Source organism: Haliotis asinina, chromosome 15, assembly GCF_037392515.1.
Source record: "Haliotis asinina isolate JCU_RB_2024 chromosome 15, JCU_Hal_asi_v2, whole genome shotgun sequence".
Classification (NCBI taxonomy): domain Eukaryota; kingdom Metazoa; phylum Mollusca; class Gastropoda; order Lepetellida; family Haliotidae; genus Haliotis; species Haliotis asinina.
In genome coordinates, this window is record NC_090294.1 from 45,546,467 (window position 1) to 45,570,134 (window position 23,668).

Consider the following 23,668-nt stretch of genomic DNA (forward strand, 5'->3'; position numbering starts at 1 on the left):
TCTGTGAAGCGGCCGGTAGTATGAAGCGCCATAAGAAAACTAGACTTGTACACTCCGAACCATGGTTTGACGCGGAATGTAGGTTCCATAGATCAGAAAGGGAAAGACTTCTTAAAGTATTTCGTGGTAATAAAACTGATGTTCACTTGAGTAATTATATTAAAGCCCGGAATACCTACACATCAATACTTAGAAATAAAAGGAAAGCATACTATGATAAAGTGAGCGATAAAATCGCAAGAAGTCTCCATGATAGTAAAGCATTCTGGTCTACTTTAAAAGGGTTGTCCTCCTCTGCCAATACTCGTTCTCCTAATATAACCATCTGCGAATGGGCTGACCATTTCAAAAACCTGTTTCTTTCCGATGATCAGTCCGAAGTCAGTGTTATGGATGAAACTGACTCTGATAACTGTGATGATATGACACGCTTCATTTTAGACTCTCCTATTTCACAGGAGGAGGTTTTCACCGCCATCGAAGGGCTGAAGTGTGGCAAATCCTCAGGTACTGATTTATTAATTCCAGAATTTTTCAAATACACAACCGATATTTTGGTACCATATCTTACAGCTCTTTTCAATGCCATGTTTGAACAGGCTTACTTTCCAGAATCATGGTCGGAGGCTGTCATTGTTCCCTTATATAAGAAAGGTGATATACACTCCCCATCTAACTATAGAGGTATTTCTCTTCTTAGTGTATTTAGCAAGGTTTATGTGTCTATATTAAACAGGAGATTGACGTATTGGTGTGAAGCATATTGTAAAATTGTAGAGTCACAAGCTGGTTTCTGCCACGATTACTCCACCATTGATAACATATTTATCCTCCAGTCTATTATCCAGAGGTACTTGAGTAAGCAAAAGGTCAAACTTTATTGTGTTTTCGTGGATTTTGCACAGGCATTCGACAGTGTAAGTCGTTTGAAATTATGGTCAGTATTGAAGTCTAGAGGTGTCTCCCCCAAAATGGTTAACTCTGTACAGGCCATCTATTCTTCCGTTAAGGCTACCGTAAAATTTGATAATGTGCTAACAGGATTTTTCCCTTGTTCACGTGGTGTTCGTCAGGGCTGCGTCCTAAGCCCTCTGCTGTTTTCAATTTTTATCAACGAGCTGGCTGTTGAGATAGAACGGTGTTCAGGTCCAGGTATCCAATTACATCCTGATGTTATTCAGATATTTATTCTCCTCTTTGCGGATGACATCGCACTTATATCTGATACTATTGGTGGACTACAGAAACGCATCAATGTTTTAGAAACGTTTTGTATAGAATACGGTCTTGAAGTCAATTTGGATAAGACAAAAGTTGTCGTGTTTCAGAGAGGTGGTATTTTATCAAGACGAGAAAGTTGGTTTTATAATGGTAGGAAGTTGGAAGCTGTAACTTCATATAAGTATCTTGGTATAACCTTCACAAGGGGCTTGTCTTGGTCTAGTCATTGTTCCAATGCAGCCTTGCAAGGCAAAAAGGCCTTATTTGGTGTCCTTAAAACAATAAGTAAACTAAGCAATATATCTCTTGAGTTATACTTTAAGATATTTGATAGGAAAATAGCTCCTATTCTGTTGTATGGTGCCGAGATCTGGGGATTCTATCAGAATGACTGTATAGAATCTGTACACACATTGGCTTGCAAACGATTTTTAGGCGTTAAGATCTCTACAACTAATAATATAGCTCGTGGTGAATGTGGGCGGTTTCCCCTATATATTTTAGCATATAAACGGGTTGTAAAGTATTGGCTAAAACTATTAGGCATGTCTGAATCTCGTCATCCCAAAAAATGTTATCATATGATGCTAATGGTTTTAGATCATAATAGAGTTAATTGGGCGTCGAAGTGTAGAGATCTGCTTTACAGCTTGGGTTTTGGCTTTGTTTGGGAGCAGCAAACTGTTACTTCCCCTACCTCATTCTTAACTGAATTTGAGAATCGTCTTAAATGTATTCAGGAACAGAACTGATTCAGCTCACTTCAAAATGGCAGTAAATCTACGTTTTATTCTTATTTTAAAACATCACTGTCTAGAGAGCCATATTTAAATGTGATTAGCATTAAAAAGTTTAGAGTAGCACTCGCGCAGTTTAGGTGCTTTTCACACCAGTTACGTATTGAAACTGGAAGATATTATAAAATAGATAGAAATGACAGGCTATGTTTACAATGCGAGGAAGGTTATATTGAGGATGAGTACCACTTTCTCCTCGTGTGTTCCAAATTCAAACAGCTCCGCTTGAACCATTTACCTAAAGCCTTTTGCATCAATCCATGTAAAGCAAAATTCAAACTCCTTATGTCATCATTAGACTGTAATCTTATAAATAATTTAGCTAGCTTTATTTATCACGCAATGCATCTAAGATACATATACACCATGTTTTGTCATATACCATGCAACTTTTGTAGTTATGGGCCGATGGCCTACACTTCTGTAATAAAGAATATAATATGTTACAGTATGCCAGGTACAAGAGCTACGAGAAACGTTACGAGATCTTAGGCTTACGAGAGTTTTGTGAAACAGGCCCCAGGCTGACAATACTGTAAATGAAGCACCAAATATTTTCAGAAAATCCGTCAATAAATATAAGCTTAGGTTTTACGGTGGAATTGTGTATGTGTACGAACTCCCGTCTCTGTATGGCTGAAACAAGTCTGATGTGTCGCCACTCACTCACTCACTCGTAGCTTCTGATATCATCAGCATGTAATAACAAATCCAAGAATTACCTGCAAATTTTATTATAATTATTCCATCTTATTACCTGTTTCAAAAATAGCGCTACCTATGAAATGACCTTCTCGCAAATAAACTTGTTGAATGCGTCACAGTTGACATCATCCAGGCACAGACCAGCACCATTCCATACGCTGCCGCAACCGTGGCCCCAGTTGTTCGGTTCCCCATAGCACCACGCCGAGCTATCGAAGGTAGAAGAACCGTCTGTCCATTTGTATTGCTGACTTGACAACGCAGAGAAGCCGATCAAGAAGTCGTTGGAGAAGTCCCCTGTAAATACAAACATCGGACTTGATCCGAGACAAGAATGTCATTGGAGAAGTCCCCTGTAAATACAAACATCGGACTTGATCCGAGACAAGAATGTCATTGGAGAAGTCCCCTGTAAATATAAACATCGGACTTGATCCGAGACAAGAATGTCATTAAAGAAGTCCCCTGTATATACAAACATCGGACTTGATCCGAGACAAGAATGTCATTGGAGAAGTCCCCTGTAAATATAAACATCGGACTTGATCCGAGACAAAAATGTCATTGGAGAAGTCCCCTATAAATACAAACATCGGACTTGATCCGAGACAAGAATGTCATTGGAGAAGTCCCCTGTATATACAAACATCGGACTTGATCCGAGACAAGAATGTCATTGGAGAAGTCCCCAGTACATACAAACATCGGACTTGATCCGAGACAAGAATGTCATTGGAGAAGTCCCCGGTACATACAAACATCGGACTTGATCCGAGACAAGAATGTCATTGGAGAAGTCCCCTATAAATACAAACATCGGACTTGATCCGAGACAAGAATGTCATTGGAGAAGTCCCCTATAAATACAAACATCGGACTTGATCCGAGACAAGAATGTCATTGGAGAAGTCCCCGGTACATACAAACATCGGACTTGATCCGAGACAAGAATGTCATTGGAGAAGTCCCCTGCAAATATAAACAACGGACTTGATCCGAGACAAGAATGTCATTGGAGAAGTCCCCTGTAAATACAAACATCGGACTTGATCCGAGACAAGAATGTCATTGGAGAAGTCCCCTGTAAATACAAACATCGGACTTGATCCGAGACAAGAATGTCATTGGAGAAGTCCCCGGTACATACAAACATCGGACTTGATCCGAGACAAGAATGTCATTGGAGAAGTCCCCTGTAAATATAAACAACGGACTTGATCCGAGACAAGAATGTCATTGGAGAAGTCCCCTGTAAATACAAACATCGGACTTGATCCGAGACAAGAATGTCATTGGAGAAGTCCCCTGTAAATATAAACATCGGACTTGATCCGAGACAAGAATGTCATTGGAGAAGTCCCCTGTAAATACAAACATCGGACTTGATCCGAGACAAGAATGTCATTGGAGAAGTCCCCTGTAAATATAAACATCGGACTTGATCCGAGACAAGAATGTCATTAAAGAAGTCCCCTGTATATACAAACATCGGACTTGATCCGAGACAAGAATGTCATTGGAGAAGTCCCCTGTAAATATAAACATCGGACTTGATCCGAGACAAAAATGTCATTGGAGAAGTCCCCTATAAATACAAACATCGGACTTGATCCGAGACAAGAATGTCATTGGAGAAGTCCCCTGTATATACAAACATCGGACTTGATCCGAGACAAGAATGTCATTGGAGAAGTCCCCAGTACATACAAACATCGGACTTGATCCGAGACAAGAATGTCATTGGAGAAGTCCCCGGTACATACAAACATCGGACTTGATCCGAGACAAGAATGTCATTGGAGAAGTCCCCTATAAATACAAACATCGGACTTGATCCGAGACAAGAATGTCATTGGAGAAGTCCCCTATAAATACAAACATCGGACTTGATCCGAGACAAGAATGTCATTGGAGAAGTCCCCGGTACATACAAACATCGGACTTGATCCGAGACAAGAATGTCATTGGAGAAGTCCCCTGCAAATATAAACAACGGACTTGATCCGAGACAAGAATGTCATTGGAGAAGTCCCCTGTAAATACAAACATCGGACTTGATCCGAGACAAGAATGTCATTGGAGAAGTCCCCTGTAAATACAAACATCGGACTTGATCCGAGACAAGAATGTCATTGGAGAAGTCCCCGGTACATACAAACATCGGACTTGATCCGAGACAAGAATGTCATTGGAGAAGTCCCCTGTAAATATAAACAACGGACTTGATCCGAGACAAGAATGTCATTGGAGAAGTCCCCTGTAAATACAAACATCGGACTTGATCCGAGACAAGAATGTCATTGGAGAAGTCCCCTGTAAATATAAACATCGGACTTGATCCGAGACAAGAATGTCATTGGAGAAGTCCCCTGTAAATATAAACATCGGACTTGATCCGAGACAAGAATGTCATTGGAGAAGTCCCCGGTACATACAAACATCGGAATTGATCCGAGACAAGAATGTCATTGGAGAAGTCCCCTGTAAATACAAACATCGGACTTGATCCGAGACAAGAATGTCATTGGAGAAGTCCCCTATAAATACAAACATCGGACTTGATCCGAGACAAGAATGTCATTGGAGAAGTCCCCTGTAAATACAAACATCGGACTTGATCCGAGACAAGAATGTCATTGGAGAAGTCCCCTGTAAATACAAACATCGGACTTGATCCGAGACAAGAATGTCATTGGAGAAGTCCCCTGTAAATACAAACATCGGACTTGATCCGAGACAAGAATGTCATTGGAGAAGTCCCCGGTACATACAAACATCGGACTTGATCCGAGACAAGAATGCCATTGGAGAAGTCCCCGGTACATACAAACATCGGACTTGATCCGAGACAAGAATGTCATTGGAGAAGTCCCCTGACCTAAAGCCACAGAATACTCATTTTATGTTACTATTCCGTCGTGAGAAATAAAATGCAATGTTTGAAAGATGTTTTGATATCCTATTCCGATTTATAACAGCTGTTTGCCCCAACTAATCTCAGGTTCCAGTGAGACCAGATAATGGGGAAAAGGACTGAGTGAAAAAACTTCGATTAGGGAAGGACACACACTATGAACAAACAGACATATCGATTATAGATGTAGCAAAGCCTGACAGAGACGTATTTGTGTCCGATCTTACTGGAAATGTTCAAATGAGTGTGGTTTTACACCGCTTTTAACAATACCACAGTAATATCTTGGCGGGGCTCACAAGAAATGGGCTTTAAACGTTTGCCCCGTTGTGGGGAATTGAACCCGACATGATGAGCGAACACTTTAGTCACCGCGCCACCCACTGAACCTGAACCTGAACCTAACCGATGATGATTTGCTTACATATGTAGTAGTTGATGTAGCTGACCAAATCAGATTGTTTAGCTTTCGTGTCCACCTTGTAGAGTCGATAGTTTTTGCCAAATGCCTCGCACCAGTCGCTTGCGTCAATCCAGAAAGCCTTCACACTGTACGCCGTATAGATACAAGTCCCAACAGAGCTCCTATACGACCATGGATAGTCGCAGCTGGTATCTGTAAATTGCAAGGGAGACATGGTAGAGACAGTTGATAGTGTGGTCAGAAGTGAGACACGGTAGAGACAGTTGATAGTGTGGTCAGAAGTGAGACATGGTCGAGACAGTTGATAGTGTGGTCAGAAGGGAGACATGGTAGAGACAGTTGGTAGTCTTGTTACAAGTGACACATGGCAGAGACAGTCGGTAGTGTGGTTAAAGGTGAGACATCGTGGAGGTAAGTTAGAAGTGAGACATGTTTCACTGGTTGGTGGTGTCATCAGAAGTGAGACATGTTTCCATTGTTGTTCGTGTGAACAGAAATGAGACATGGTTGAGACAGTTGATTGTGTGGTCAGAAGTGAGACATGGTTGAGACAGTTGATTGTGTGGTCAGAAATGAGACATGGTTGAGACAGTTGATTGTGTGGTCAGAAGTGAGACATGGTTGAGACAGTTGATTGTGTGGTCAGAAGTGAGACATGGTTGAGACAGTTGATTGTGTGGTCAGAAGTGAGACATGGTTGAGACAGTTGATTGTGTGGTCAGAAGTGAGACATCTTTCCATGGTTGTTAGTTTGAACAGAAATGAGACATTGCTCTACGGTTAGGAGTGTGATCGGAAGTGAGATTATATTGTTTCCATGGCTGATAGTGTGAACAGAAATGAGACATTGCTCTACGGTTAGGAGTGTGATCGGAAGTGAGACATTGTTTCCATGGTTGATAGTGTGAACACAAATGAGACATTGCTCTACGGTTAGGAGTGTGATCGGAAGTGAGATACTGTTTCCATGGTTGATAGTGTGAACAGAAATGAGACATTGCTCTACGGTTGGGAGTGTGATCGGAAGTGAGATATTGTTCGGTGAAATCTCAGATTGAAGCAGCAACTCTCCAAAGAGACAGTTACCAAGAAATTCAAAAGACCTACCTATGTCTTCGATCATACTATCAACGGTGTCACTGAGGTCATCAATTTGTGCCTGCAGATTCTGGACCTGAGAGTTCACACTGTTTTCTGTAAATAGGAAGGGAGGTGACATTCATCAATAGATGGGGCCTTGTATGCAACTGTATGCCTTAGTGTGTGTAAATAATCGAGTCTGGACCAGACAATCCAGTGATCAACATGAGCATCGATCTGTTCAATTGGGAACCGATGACATGTGTCAACCAAGTCAGCAAGCCCGACCACCCGATCCCGTTTGTCGCCTCTTACGACAAGCATAGTCGCCTTTTATGGCAAGCATGGGTTGCTGAAGGCCTATTCTACCCCGGGACCTTCACGGGTCGTAAGCCTTAGTAGGCATATGATATATGCTTATTGAAGGAGCAAAATATGCAATCTTCATGTAAGATTTTAAACCATGAAATTGTCATCTTGGTATGATGGTATGCAGTCCTATGGCGTGGTCTGAATTATAGACCATGGCTAGATATTATCCAAACATTCGTAGCCATGCGAGCTTCTTAAATCCATTCCTAACACATTGGATAAGATTCAAATTAAGAATTCTTAGGCCTACGTTTCGCGAATAAGGACCATTTAACCATATAGCGATAGTTTTACTTCAAACGAAACATTGTCTCCTTTAACTATGTAGTGACAGTTTTACTTCAAACCAAACATTGTCTCCTTTAACTATACAGTGACAGTTTTACTTCAAACCAAACATTATCTCCTTTAACTATATAGTGACAGTTTTACTTCAAACCAAACATTGTCTCCATTAACTATATAGTGACAGTTTTACTTCAAACCAGACAATATCTCCTTTAACCATATAGTGACAGTTTTACTACAAACCAAACATTGAGTTCTTTGACTATATCGTGACAGTGCTACTTCAAACCAAACATTACCTTCTTTAACGTTATCATCACACTTTTAGTACAAACCAAACATTGTCATCTTAGACTATATCGTGACAGATTTACTTCAAACATTGACTCCTTTGGACATATCAGGACAGTGATGTTTAAGAAACATCCTTTCAAGATCATTAGAGGCGTGCTAATCAAAGTAGACATTTTATGAAAAGACATACTTAGAGCGCTTGATTCTGATTCCACGGCCAATATATCTGCCATCAGAGTATCAAGACTTGACTGAAGACCTGTCACCCCAGCTGAAACATAAGACGCACCTCCTGAACATATGTTGTAGAATATATTGGGAGGATACGATGTTTGTTTGTTATTCACCTGTTACCACAAACACATATTTCCCTTTTATGACAAATATATTCGCCTCTTACCACAAACACATATTTGCCTGTTACGACAACTAGATGCATCTCTCACCACAAACACATAGTTGTCTATTACGACAGCTATATTCACCTTTTACCACAAACACATATTTCCCTTTTATGACAAATATATTCGCCTCCTACCACAAACACATATTTGCCTATTGTGACAACTTTAATCGCCTCTTACGACAAGCGTACTTCCGCGTTTTACGACAAGCATATTCGTTTATGTTTGTGCCAGTGTTACACTGCATCTAACGATATTCCAACAATTTTTCCACTGGCAGCTTCTGAAATGGGCTTCACGCATTGTATCCATATGGGGATTCGAACAAAGGCTTCGGTGCGACGAGCGAGCACATTAACCAGAGGGCTATTTTTAGGCTGCCCGACCACCCCGGATACTGGATAAATATCGGATACATGCTGAATTTCGAAACCCTACAAAGATAATTACTGGGTGACCTCCCCTGCTATGTGGTAGACCCAACAGCATGGGTGCTGTGAAGGTATCACGCTAGTGACCGTGTTGTTATTCGGTCTATTGACCAACGCCTCCTCAGTGTCGTAACAACCCCAGTAAACAATACGCATCCTGTATAGTAACAAAGGCCACTCATCCGACGATAGGTGGTAAGATGGTGGACAGACAAACACATATACACATCTGAAACACGTCTGTGACAACGTCTGTGTCAGTCAAAGCAAGTAACTTAACCTTCACGTACTTCTGTTCACCCAGCAGCGAATGGGTACCCGATACGTGTGGCTGATGTTAATAACGTCTTGCACTTTGCACAGGTTTGGTTGCAAATTCGCCAAAGAGTTGAGAATGATAATTACAAAACACAGGAATCAACAGGTCGGGGAACAAATAAACCAACTTTAAGCAGATGTTTGTTCCTCCATAACATTATAAAATAAATGAACAGTGGGTCCGACACTGTAAATGCAAAAGGATGCGGTGTTGGGTAGTCTCATATTTGTTGGAAAGCAGTGGTTGTGTTTATGGTACCGCCTCATTCCTTGTCTGGGTTGAGAGTAGAATGGACAAGGGTACCTGACCCGCTGATCATTCTAACCGGCATGACTGACTGGCCGGTCTTAATTTCGTGTTAATATACAGTAACAAACATACCCTGTAAGGTTTCAATGGACGTTGCATGGTTGCTGATGTCGCTCTGAAGAGCGGTAACGGATGAAGTCGTCGATGTACCTGCAGACGAACATATATTTATCAGTGAGTATAGTTTTACGCCGGGGGCCGCCAGATACGGGCTTCACACACTGTGCCCAAGTGGGAAATCGAAGCGGGGTCTTCGGCGTGACGACAAGGCTACTACACCACCCATATGTCTAAAGGATGAATGATGACTTCAATAATTTGGTGACTATTATTTTTGCCTATCTTCTCAAAGAAGAATTTGGCTACCTGAAATGTTGCTTTCACCTGGAAGACAGTTGTAATAATTTGTCCTTCAATTCAAGATTTTTTAAAAAGTTGATTGAACTGCATTCGAGTAATAGCGTATGTTTTGGCATATTGGTTTCACAAGAGCCTTTCTTCTGACTAACGGGATGCAGCAATTTGTTTTATGAGTATCGTTAGTATTCTGAAGTGCATTGATTTAGATCAAAGGCATTATAGAGATAAAGAGATTGACGGGTGTAGATGACAGCCATGTCGGAAAACGGTAGTCACTGTCTAATCCGGCACCCTGCCTAACCGGCATTTATTTCGGTCCGGTGGGGTGCCGGTTTACACCGGTTTTATTGTATCATGTATGTACATATTTACACATGTTTGAGTTTCTGGTTGTGAAAGTATATATTTACCAGCTTCTTGAAGACTTGCAACATCTGCTACGAGCCCATCCACTGTGCCCTGCAAAGAACTGGAACCACCAGTTTGGCCGGCGGCCTCTGAAACAACAACCAAGACGGATATAGGCACCACTATTTAAAATCGATATTTCTGTATAATTTTGAAAGTACCCAGTTGAGAAGCAAGGGGAGAATACCTGACAAATCCTTTTTTGAATGTGAGCATATAATTTATTAAGTAACACACGAGCTTGATATAGAAAGTTTTAATGTTTAATGCAAAAGATTGAAAATTGGTTTTCAGCAATATTAAGGAGGAGGACACAGAAATGGACTTCAAACGTTGTACCCATGTGGAGGGAATCGAACCCGGATGTTTTGCGTTGTAAATGTGTTATTTCTCTTAAACATTAAACAACCTCTCTCATTTAGTGAGTTTTTTTCAAGACGCTTTTAGCAAAGCTCCAACAATATGACACATTTGTCTTCATGAATTGTACCTACGCAGGGAATCCCACCCGGCCGCTACCCACTCATCTAACCACCACCCCCTTTTGCTGAATACTAACCCGCATCAAGTTGACTTTGTAGACTGGCAATAGTTGTCTCCATTCCATCAACCTTCACTCTGTACTCGCCGACAAAAGCTGCAAGAAATAAACAAAAACTGGTCATTTCTCTGCACCCATAGACTTCAAAATGGTCATAGTACTCCATTGAGGGTTTTTTTGTTTGTTGTTGCCTCGACACCTAACCTTCCATCCTGGGTAGAGTGAAATTAAACATGTCTTGTATGAGTCAGTTCATGTTGTTCCACAACAGTTATGCAAGGATCTTCATAAATAAATGCCCGTTCAATACATCAATCTATTATTTGGATAACACTATTAAACATGCACTTGACCGATATTAATAAGAGCGAATATAGTAGGACATGATATGTTAAAGAAATTAACTGCTTTTTGGAAGATAAAGTATGTCCTATTCATACTATCGCAATCATGATGCTAAAATGTAAGTAAAACCCCAATAGTGCAACGACGGTCTCCATTCTCATTCGTACGTCTTAGTTGTTGTATGTAGGTCATTGGATTAGTTCAAATCACAAGCTATATTACCCAAATTAGAAGTGGGACAGTCCATAGATAAGAGTGTATAGCCTGGGTAGGATGAACTAGCCAGGATCTCTAAGTGTTCAAGTCAATTCTCAAAACGATTGCTGTGACTAATTTTAAAACGAGTGCAGCAAATAATTTTCAAACTAGCGGAGTAAAGTCTTTAGACTATTGTTGTGAATCATGTTTACATTGTTAGTTGATGTGTATTGTTTTAGTTTGATACTTGATAGTTTGTCAAAGCTCTCATAATGATTGTAAATTATTTAAATGGAGCGTGAATGAACGTACTGGCATCTTATGTGTTGGATCAGTCCATTCATACTAAGGTTTGTTTGTTGGTTAACGCCACGGTCAGCATTCAGTCAGGATGGAGTCAGGAACAAACAATCCAGCTAGGATACAATGACATATGTCAACAAAGTCAGCGAGTCCGACCACCAAATCCCTTCTTTTAAGACATGTATAGGTTGCTGAAGATGAGTTCTTATCCGGGACCCGTGACGATCCCAGGGTAGAATAGGCTTTCAGCAACCCATGCTTGCCATAAATGGCGACTATGCTTGTCGTAAGAGGCGACTAACAGGATCGGGTGGTCAGGCACACTGATTTGATTGACACATGTCGATTCCCATTTGCGCAGATCGATGCTCATGCCGTTGATTGCTGGAGTGTCTGGTCCAGACTTGATTATTTGCTGACCGCCGCCATATAACTGGAATATTGCTGAGTACGGCGTAAAGCTAAAACACTCACTCACTCTAACCCAGATCTTCAGGGGTTTACAACTAAGCTACCAGCATTACGATAACTGATGCATTCCACGATAGCTGGTGTCGCTTCATAACGCTTGACAAATGGAATATGACAAATGGGAGGACACAGCAAGGACCCTGACTGACACCCCCGTTGTTACTGTACCAGCATTCTCTGTACTGGTTGCTGACAGAGAGTTTACAAGAGCTTCTATTTCCGCAGCCTGAGTCTGCATACGATCAATCATGGTGTGAATGTCATCGCAACCTAAAACACAAGGAAACATGTTCAATTCACTCACTACCATAAACATATTCTGGACGAGTTCACAACACGAAGGCTCGAACCCTGAGATATATCGACTCTTGACCCCACCATTTGGTACTGCATATATCTGTTTGGTGACTTCTGTTTTGATAAAATTACAATTGAGCTCCTTTCATGATGCAACCTTCACAAACGTTAACATCCTGAACTCCCATTCTTTAACAGTGTACAAAGACTACATTAATGACTTTCGTCCAACTTTGTGATTTGTGAAAGGAGGGTCAGATCTTCAGACAGAAAGGAAAACCGTGCAAATGGCCAGTAGGAGACACCATATTATTTGCAAGCGCACTAAATGAGTATCAGTCACGTGACAGTTCTATATATGAACGTGTTCTCTTTTTCTTTCACGTGAAGCATGAAAAAGGCCTGTAACAGCTTGAGTATTATCAGGTGATCCTTATGTATTTACACGAACACATTTCATTCATTGCTTTATTTTGGCTGATATTTCCCTGTATTCCCTTTGAGAAAGAAAAAACAATGCCTCTCAGAGTTCGTTGTCATCTCCTACCTCCTTCTTTTTGACAGACACCTATTTCAGCACGTGTTTCAGCAAGTTGACTCATTAAATCTACGAGGGCAGCCGACGTGTCGTCGAGCTTTGTATCTACAAAATAAGAATTAGGTTCACTGGTCGTCATATGTCAGAACGGTTGAAGTTGGGAAGCATAAAGGAATGGTACAGGTTGTCATATATCAGAACGATGGAGGTGGGAAAACCATAAAGGGATGATACAGGTCGTCATATGTCAGAACGGGAGAGGTAGGGAAGCCATAAAGGGATGATACAGGTTGTCATATATCAGAACGATGGAGGTGGGAAAACCATGAAGGAATGACACAGGTCGTCATATACTGAGGGAACAAAATAAGGGATCGCATTATAGCACAAGTGTTCTTTTTTTCGAGGCTTCTTCACAAGCTATGCACTATACAGTTTGCGAAGAAACGTTGGATAAAAATAAAGAAACACTTGTCTTTCCACTGATCCCTTATCTTTTGAGAACACTTACTCATTTCCCGTATAAAAATGACCCAGATAACATCAATGTTTACCTTGTGCTCTGAGTTGATCTGTGATACTGCCTTCCATGTGTTCTAAACTAGCAGAAACTCCACCTACGGTTGACTCCAAGCCAGTCACCTGCTCTTGCAAAGCTGAGGAAATAGAATTTGGTTTGGCATCATGAGTTTGTTGAAAAGATACCTGGGAAATCACCTGTAATGGAATCACACTGAAGACGTTTCCGTCACATCCTGAAGTTAGAAAATAAATGAACCATCAATAATGGTTCAGTATATCGTGTAAAGAGTATCGACTTATTTACATTATTCCAACAGAGTTCATTGTACAAAGACACATGGGTTCGTTGTTCTTACAGTACTTTGAACTGAAGACAATGTAACATTGTAAAAATATTCCAAAAATAATTCAGAGAGTCGACTGAGACAAGCAGCATCACATCCCTTCCAATTTCTTGGTATTTTTGGCAAGTCGACCAATATTCTTAGTTCACCTAAAAGTATATTCACGACTCATGAATGTGCATGAATGTACTTTGCCTCTAGAAGCTAACCTGTAATGTCCTCACCACTCAATAATATCTTGTGTTAGCTGAGATATCATGATAAGTTTTCACGCAAAACAGAACATGAATATGCTTTCCGTTCAACTGGAAAATTTTCTTTAAACTAGATCCCACTTTGTGAGGTTTTAGCAAATAGATCTGGTTTTTCGTGTGTTGAGAAAGTTAATATAATTTGTCCTCCAAAGAAACATTTGTCTCCTCCAATCCAATCATATGGACGTAAAATGACCAGTCCATTTAGGGCCAACACTTGTGAGGTGATGCGATATTTCACTCACCATCGATGGCTGATGAGTTGAGGGTATTCTGAGTATTTTCAAGAACACCAACACGTGTTACAATGCTGTCGATGTCAGCCTGATTCGAAGTGCCTCCACCCTGAACTGAAAGAGACATACAAATGGTGACATTTCAAAACATGCACACATATCAAACTGGATGTCCCGTGGGATACCAAGTGTTGAAGGATCTGTTTTTTGCTGGTAATAGTGAGTGAGTGAATTTTCACAGCCACTTTTCCAGCAATATCACGACAGAGCACACCAGAAATGGGTTTCACTTATTGTTCATGTCTGCGGAATTGAACAAAGGTCGTCTCCGTGACGAGCTAACGCTTTAACCACTAGACTACCCCACCACCCTTATGCTCGTCACACGGTAGACCTGGGTTAGATTCACCACATGGGTAGAATGTGTGACGCCCATTTCTGGTATCCCCACCCTGAAATATTGCTAACAGTGGTACATTACAAAACTCATTCACACGCTTACTCATAAGTTTATATGTATTTAATTTATAATAATGATAATGCTAATTTTTGGGGCCTAGAATCCAACGCGATGCTGCTCTCTGTCTTTTACCCTGACGGAACTGTACTTTCAAAACTACTATTTAACGCTAAACGCGATTGTGTAGTTCCGTATATCCGCTTCTCAGGTATCCATTTGAACACCTGGGTGGACAGTGCAGTGTGGACGAAGCGTCTTGCCTAGGGACACAACACAGTATGACACCCAAGTCACAAAACGGTGGTGTCTCTACCGAGATTCGAACCCGGGCCTTTGGCGTGAGGGGGCCATGTGCTAACCACTGTACCACTGTGCTCCACAAGTTGTCTTTTGCTTACGTTCAAGTGCATTAATTCGTTTATCCAGTTTGTCCAAGTCGTCGTCAATCTCATCAATAGTGTCGTGTGTGATAGCATTCTCTACTCTGCTGGACAGGCCATCGATCTCAGCTGGAAGTAAATCGGTCACACATATTAGTTCAAGCATCAAATTAAAATTTCCCATTAAAATGACGCTGCATCTTGTTTCCTAAATCTAAAATGTTTAAAATAGTCAGGACATCTTAAAAATGTCCTCCTACCCCTATTGGGACTTTTGTCTTTACGACCTTATTACAGCCAATTCGTTATGTCAATAGTTATTTTCTTGTGGGACTTTATTAGGGGTACGAATCGGTAACCGAATGTGTTGGATCGCTCTCATGAAGTTATACTTGTCAAAGGGGTACACAAACTCCATGATCTAGACTACCGGTTGTCTGAATGCTATTTTTGTAGTGGCCGCGCTGGCTGAGTGGGTTAGATGGCAGAGTGTGTATTTGTGTATGTAATTCTGACTTACCGTAGACTCCTGTGAATGCGTTTTCATTCTCCGTGACTCGCAGTCCCATGCTTGACAACGAGTTGTGAAACGATGTGACCTCAGCTCCCACTGAAGAGGATAGTAAAACAGAGTCTTCCAGACACACATTTTCCACTGTTACCGTAGTATGCCAACTATTGCCTTCATACTTCCCTCAACCGAATTCTTTGCCCACTTTTAATCACCATTATAGAATTAATGAACCACTCATGTGTCCCAAGAAGTTTAAATGTCGAATGATTCACATATGTGAGAATACATATGATCAACAGTCATTCAATTATGAACACAATTTTGTAAATAACTTTCTTTGCTCAATTTCAGTTTCATTGCTTTTCAAGAGCGATGTACTTCACATTGCTGAACACATTCAAGCATGCAGGAGGAAATATAGCTCTCGTATCAACTTTTTTCAGTTGATCGCAAATTAATACGAACATCCAAATCTAATTTATGAAGACATTTAACAAAGACAGAGTATCGATAATGACGCACGATAATGGAACTTGCTACATGTCCAAGCTTCATGTGATTATCTATAAAGTTTGCTTTTTAAGCTCGGAAAAGGCTTGACAACTAACGATAAGGTCGTAAACACTAACAAAACCTGAACTAACAAAATAATAATCGGAATATATCGAAAGTAACTAAGTAGACAAAGTACCACGAAGAAACTCTAAAATCGAAATGCATGCACGAACTGCAAAAACCAAAAAGCCCCAAACATTCATTTTTGAAAACAAAGTGGAACCAACAGGTCTCCGCAGTATTGTCACATTTTCTTCCTAGTATTGCTTTGGTTCTCTTCAGTGAGCAGCCAGCATGACACATACTTACCATCTGCTATTGAAACGTCCTGATACATACTCACCATTTATCACTATTCAGACTACCTAATACATTCTCATCATCTGCTGTTAAGACTTCCTGTTATTAAGACTTTCATATGTATACTCACCCTCTGTAATTGAGACTTCCTAACACATACTCACCATCTGCTATTGAGACCTGCCTTCACACATTCATCATCTGCCACTAAGAGTTCCTGACACATACTCGCTCTCGGTATTGATATTTTCTTATACATACTCACACCTGCTACTGAGACTTCCTGCTATTGAGTGAGTGTCACATACTCATCATATGCTATTGAGACTTTCTAACACATACTCACCATCTGCTATTGAGACTTTCTTACACATGCTCACCATATGCTATTGAGACTTCCTTATACATACTCACCATCTGCTGTTGAGACTTTCTTACACATACTCACCATCTGCTATTGAGACTTTCTTACACATACTCACCATCTGCTATTGAGACTTTCTTACACATACTCACCATCTGCTATTGAGACTTTCTTACACATACTCACCATATGCTATTGAGACTTCCTTATACATACTCACCATCTGCTGTTGCGACTTTCTTACACATGCTCACCATATGCTATTGAGACTTCCTTATACATACTCACCATCTGCTGTTGAAACTTTCTTACACATACTCACCATCTGCTATTGAGACTTTCTTACACATACTCACCATCTGCTATTGAGACTTTCTTACACATACTCACCATATGCTATTGAGACTTCCTTATACATACTCACCATCTGCTGTTGAGACTTTCTTACACATACTCACCATCTGCTGTTGAGACTTTCTTACACATACTCACCATCTGTTATTGAGACTTTCTTACACATACTCACCATCTGCTATTGAGACTTTCTTACACATACTCACCATCTGCTATTGAGACTTTCTTACACATACTCACCATCCGCTATTGAGAATTCCAACGATGCACGCGTAGATGCCAGGTCCTGTATGACTCCGTCCAAGCCTGCACTCAGTCCATCAATGTCAGCGCTGTTGTCTGTTGCGGGACTCGGCGCTGTATAAACATGGTGAAATAGTTGGAAATACTGTTTCCCATGATGTTCAGAGAGCATGATATGATGTTTGGACAAGGCATTCTAGTGACTGGCATCATCAGCACTAATTATGCAATCGGGATACGATGACAGATGTGACCCGATCCCGTTAGTTGCCTTTTACGACGAACATTTGTTACAGAAGACCAATTCTAGCCCGGATCTTCATGGGTTAAAAAGTGGGCCATTAGGGAAGTAGGCGAGTTGATTCAATCGTCGACTCAATCGCTATATTGTCTTAGGGATTTCGTTTTTGTCATTCCAAATTTCATGCACGGGTCATGATTCTGTAAAAGTACCACACTGTCGGAAATAGGGAAACGTCTACAACTAACGGTGTGTCAAGGACAGATCAGCATCTCACCTGCAGCAGTGTTCTGGAGGTTGGTGATGCTGGAAGTGACAGAGGACATCTGAGACTGAAGTAAGTCCACGTCAGTTCTGAGAGTGGCAATATCGACTGAAAAAGACGGTTTAGCATGATTGAAAACATTTTCTTATATAAAACACTATTGTGATTCTCATGGGGTGGGCAACACTGGGTGCATCGTCTACTGCACCATTCTGATGAAGTTCATAGGTCCACATCTGACAAGAACGACTTCAATAAACTGTACGTCCTGCTGAGCATCTGGAAACATAGCTGCAGCAGGGATCCGCATTAGGACCCATGTAGAGGTCTTGACTTTAACATATATACAGGCTGAAATGATCATACGCTTCAAAAAACGTCGGGGAACCTGAAGTTTCAGTTTGGATAGGAAGTATAAGCTTGAGCCAATTCTTCAAAGACAGACATTTTAAAACGCACCACCATTTATCTTTATCACCACATCTTAACACAACACATGGGATACACGTGTACAATGAATTATCCCCATGCTCGTGCATCGGGTGTTTGTACCTCTGTACATTTAACACAGACAAAAGTAGGAAATACAGGAAATTAAAAAGAAATGTAGAACCCTGCATTTGATACTAACACTTTATCATTTGCATTACAGACCATTAATTTTGACAACTATCTCACATCACACACTTGTTAGTGATATACACACATGCACAATTCACCTCATGTATCAATCAAGAGGGATGTGTGATGATGATGATGATGATGATGATGATGATGATGATGATGATGACGACGACGACGATGACGATGACGATGACGATGGTGAAAAGCAATTAGTCATTTGCACTGTACATGCTTCTCCATATCAAGATCATTATACCTCCCAACCCCACCCCACACACACAGAGCCCCTGACATAGATTATGAAATTATGATATGAACGGTCCCTTAACCTCATTTTATTGTCCGACTTCGAACATCTTACCAGTTCGCTAAAGTAATGCATTTATATTGACAATATGCTCTTATTTTCTATTTCAAGAGAAATGCATTAATTTAAATGGCCATATGTTAATATAAATATGATTAAATATTAATGTTTATGAGCATTCCTAACGCTTGATACAAAATATTATGCGTGATTTTATTTCTTTCCTTCTCCCTCGACAGGAAATAGTAAGGTGATTCCTCACTTGCATCTCACTGAAAAAGAATTAGAGGGTGAACCAATTGCGAATCTCCACTTTTGCTAAAAAATGTTACCTCATTGGAGCAGCCCCTACTGCACAACAAATATGCCAATACATCCTTATTTTGATATGCAATTGGAAGTATTGTGCAGGTTCCCTATCTGAAATTACCCTTCCCGTTTTAAACACCAAAGGTACGAATATCACAATATCAGACCAAACGTTACACAATTCGGTTCAATTTCCTGAAAAACAAATACCCAGCAATGCGCACTGACATCATGAGTTCTATTTGAGATTCGAACCTCAACACCTAAACGTCAGCACACAAAGTCAGCCATCTAAAGCACTCAGTCACCGCAGCTTCCGTTGTGAATTGGGACTCTACCAAAGACAAGCATTAAAATCTGCACTGTAATAAGAAATTGTAATTCCAAATAGTTTATGTGTTTTGTGTCACGTGTAGGATAAAGCACGAGTCCATAGCCAAGGTTGTGGTTCGGAAAGTAACACCCGAGACTAGAGGGTGGGTCTTACTTCTCTCGACCCAATGATCGAGGGCTGACTTTCCCAATCAAAACCAAGGAGGAATGCTTTATTACAGATATGAACCATCAATGACAGATAATCAGAAGATTATGTAATGAAGCTACATAACAATAACTGGATCGCTGCTAAAATCAATTTAATGACAGTAACTATAAACAGGTAATTCAACCCGTCTATCTTTCTTGGCTGGTGCGTCTGTTTAATAGCCTGTCGGGTGCAGTTTCATTGAGAAAACATTTGGACTCTGAAAATGGTCCTTGACCACACTTTTCAACTGATTTCAAACACAAGTATATCATCTGAGTTTGAATGTTGATGTCAATATAGAGTTAGGAAAATGTAAAACCTAGGAACAGATACTAATACTAAACATAAAATCCAAAACAGAAACCTTAAAATCGGTTACTCCGTGAAAAACCGTGAAAAGTACCCTTCAGGTTTATATATTTGATCAATTTCTAAATGGCATTTATACAACTATAGATTCATGAAGAAACCAAAGCAGGAGATTTTCTGAATTCATCTTAACAGATCCGAGAAAAGAGCGAACCAATCTGCAAAAGAACACGTGACAACCAACTCCTATAACATAAGGAACATTAGATTTCTATTCATTATTCCAAAGCTTAGAAATATAAATTAAGGTTAGTATTGATCCGAAAAAAAGATAAGCAACATTTATGGATGACACGGACTGGCACACCAGGACAGTACGGTGGTAGTGGTACACAAGGAATAACGAATGTTTGTCAACGGTCGCCATCTTGCACGATACGTGCAATACGTTCCATAATTTAGGTATACATGGCAATTTGTTAATCTAATCTGTCCCCGATGTTTAAAAATAAAAATATAAAATACATATTTTGTTTTACTTTGAAAGAAGCTATACAGTGCACAGTGGCTACTCACATATAGTGTGAATCAGCTGAAAGGTAAAACGATATTAAAAGGTGGACAGATCTCAATGCCTCTTCTTTCAAAATATATTGCAACACCTAGCGCAATACAGAAGAGTGTATCGCAAAATATCGCAATAAGAAACTTGTGCCAAAACCCGACAAAGTAAGCAGAACTAAACCGATAAAATTCACTTCTTCTTGTAAATACATTCCCTTTAAGGGTCAGGTCATAGACAATAAAGGGGATCTACTGACAAGACCAATCTAGCACAATGAAGGCATATGCACCTGAAACGAACTGATGTAATAAAGGCATAAACCAAAAGTTGGAATAAACCATTTTGTCGATATTGACAGACATCTGTTAATCTTTGAAAACTTAAGAATATCGTGTTTGCAAAATAGGTATTACGGAATATTAAAAAAACAGGATACTTCGGCCAGTCTAGGAAGCTAAATATATGCATCCATTATCGTCTATTTCTTGTAAGACCTTATTTGGTGCAAGAAAGGAAACAAAATTATCTTATTCTATGCTTGGAAAATCTACAAGTTAACAGAACGATATATATACGACACGAGGCACGAGGGTAAAAGCGAATTCGAAGAAGTCGTACATGGTAAAGACTAGGCAGTTGTCTACAAATTTCTTTTCAGAGCTGTGGTAAACTGTAATCATCTCTGCTTTCAGTTTTATTCACAGATGTCTTGCAATAAACCAGTTGCTATGAAAATGAACTATATAATCTAAAGACTATTTTCATATTGAAAACAAATAAATAAAACCTATGTAATATTTCATTTTAAAGACTTGTTTAAAATAGGTCATATTAGGGGTTAAAAGCAAAGTCTGCAAGCAATTCAAATTTTATGACAAAAAATCAACATTTGGACACAAAGAAAAAACATGATATACACAACCGTTTAAACATATAGAAATCCCGATTAGAAAACAAACTCACATTAATCATATGCTTACAATTTGGATACATTAAATTGTAGGTAACAACAACTCACACGCATCGTTTGGCCTTCGTTTACTGTTCAAATGGCTATATAATTTGTCAGAAATATTAATATTATATCCATCTACAACCACTATCGGTGCATTGTATTCCAACCATTATGTTAATACGTATCAGAGTACAGAGTCTAGAAATTCATCTGTATGTTGGTTTACGTTACGGTACATCAGCTTTCAATTACTCAGTTGTAAACTGTGTGTAAAGTTTGTGTACTCAAATATTGCAAAGAAACAGAAAAGAAAAGAACCTGTTTACAGATTACCAGCTATACTGAAAGGCAAAAGGGACGCTGTAGTAATGGAATTGACATTTATGCATCAATGGACCGTTTGAACCTTTTTTTCCAATATTCACCGGAAGTCAGGTTTGAGGAAAACACGAATCTTGGTTGTATAATCTGCTTTGCCCAGTCAAGTATTGTTTGAGATTGAGGTTAGAAATGTTCTTGTTTGCGGAAAGTGAGGTGTTCGCACAAACACAGCATTGAAATTGATATGCACGTGCATCATGCATGCATTCAGGCATAAAATGCCTGCTCGAATAGCAATCGTTCACTCGTTCACTCGTTTTCCGTGTATATTTAAAATATAGATTCAAATACTCAGCTGATACTCAAATGTCATTTCCAATATTACGACGTTTATTTTGCCTTTCAGTTACTGTATATTTCAAACACTACAGTGATTTTGGTGTTGGGAACGAACATATCAAGCACCAGTTGTGGATACACACACGGATAGGTATGGCAAGTCTCTTCCCACAGAAGTTACTCCGGTCATATCTTTCTACGTAGGAAGATATGACAGGAGTAACCTCTGTGGGAAGAGAATGGGGTATGGCATGAATGAAGATTTTGTATGAAGGGTCCAAAAATGCAGACAATGTATTTCCAGCATTAATTAATCCCTTTGTTCTTTATCATGTTATCTTTGTAAGTGTGACCGATTTCATAGACCAATACATTTAAAAACTATGATTTATAAATAAATCCTAAAAATATTACAATTCTCTTTCATTTGGACCGAAAAAATGTACTTAGTGTTCGTTGTTTCAGGCATTTCCAAAAGTAAATAAACAACCCTGCTCGTAGTACTGTAACCCTGGAGATATGCACCTTTCATGTTAAAAAACCCCACTATGATAAGGACTCTAAACAGTTTCGCACTCTATAACATAATACCACAAATTGACCTACATAATTGTTTTAATGATAAGTCTCATGAACTTCTTACGGAAATTTCAAACAATATTATTTTTTAAACAGTAAACGTTAATGACTGTTTCAAGCCATCCCTTAAAAAAACATAAAACAATGTTAAAAAAACCCAGAAAACTGCTTACCGTTTGTATCGTTTTGGATAATCGTCATGTTTTCAAAGGATGATTCCAGCGTAGACAGCCTTGTCTCTACATCTTCAATGACGTCCTCATTGTTTGAAACTCTAACAGCTGTACTTAATCTTGACTTGTCCTGTGGCAAAGTAAAGAGTGTATTGGCGAAAGGGGCAGCAATCGTGCCATTTGGGGATGAGGATGGAGATGGCGCGGGAATAGCCAGAGGAGATGGAGATGGTGATGGAGACGGAGTCGGCGAACTGCCCAAGTCTGGGAGACCAGGAGGAAGAGCCACGCCATGTTGAAGATTTGCCAGAACAGCACAGAGACCAAAAATGATCACCTTCTCCGCGGACATGCTGACTTGTTTGCAAAGTGATGTGGGTGTACTGACATACCATTCCTCCTGTTTTTATACTTTGCCATATCTGAGTGGCTATCGCTCTTGTTGGCATCATTTGCGTTTCGGATCTCAAATTCTCAGCTATCACCGCATCGATCTACCTTTTGATATCAGATGACATGGATCTAGCTATCATTTTTTTCATCTGTCACGATGTCCACATACTCACAGCTTGGGATTGGTACAGGAATATTATCTATTTTAGGACCTAGG

General features: G+C 39.9%; 1 protein-coding gene across 1 annotated transcript; it reads right to left on the reverse strand.

Annotated features, from left to right (window-relative positions):
• Positions 1-2,739: 2,739 nt before the first annotated feature.
• LOC137265045 (C-type lectin domain family 4 member F-like) lies at positions 2,740-23,410 on the reverse strand. The gene is made up of 16 exons (XM_067800368.1): positions 23,059-23,410; positions 18,064-18,159; positions 17,543-17,659; positions 15,736-15,825; positions 15,234-15,344; positions 14,385-14,489; positions 13,574-13,675; positions 13,029-13,124; positions 12,353-12,454; positions 10,886-10,963; positions 10,329-10,415; positions 9,631-9,708; positions 8,286-8,366; positions 7,169-7,255; positions 6,062-6,253; positions 2,740-3,020 (listed from the first exon to the last, which is right to left on the reverse strand). Exons 1-16 carry the CDS (start codon positions 23,408-23,410, stop codon positions 2,797-2,799), a joined length of 1,998 nt encoding a protein of 665 aa, XP_067656469.1. The 3' UTR covers positions 2,740-2,796.
• Positions 23,411-23,668: the final 258 nt, after the last annotated feature.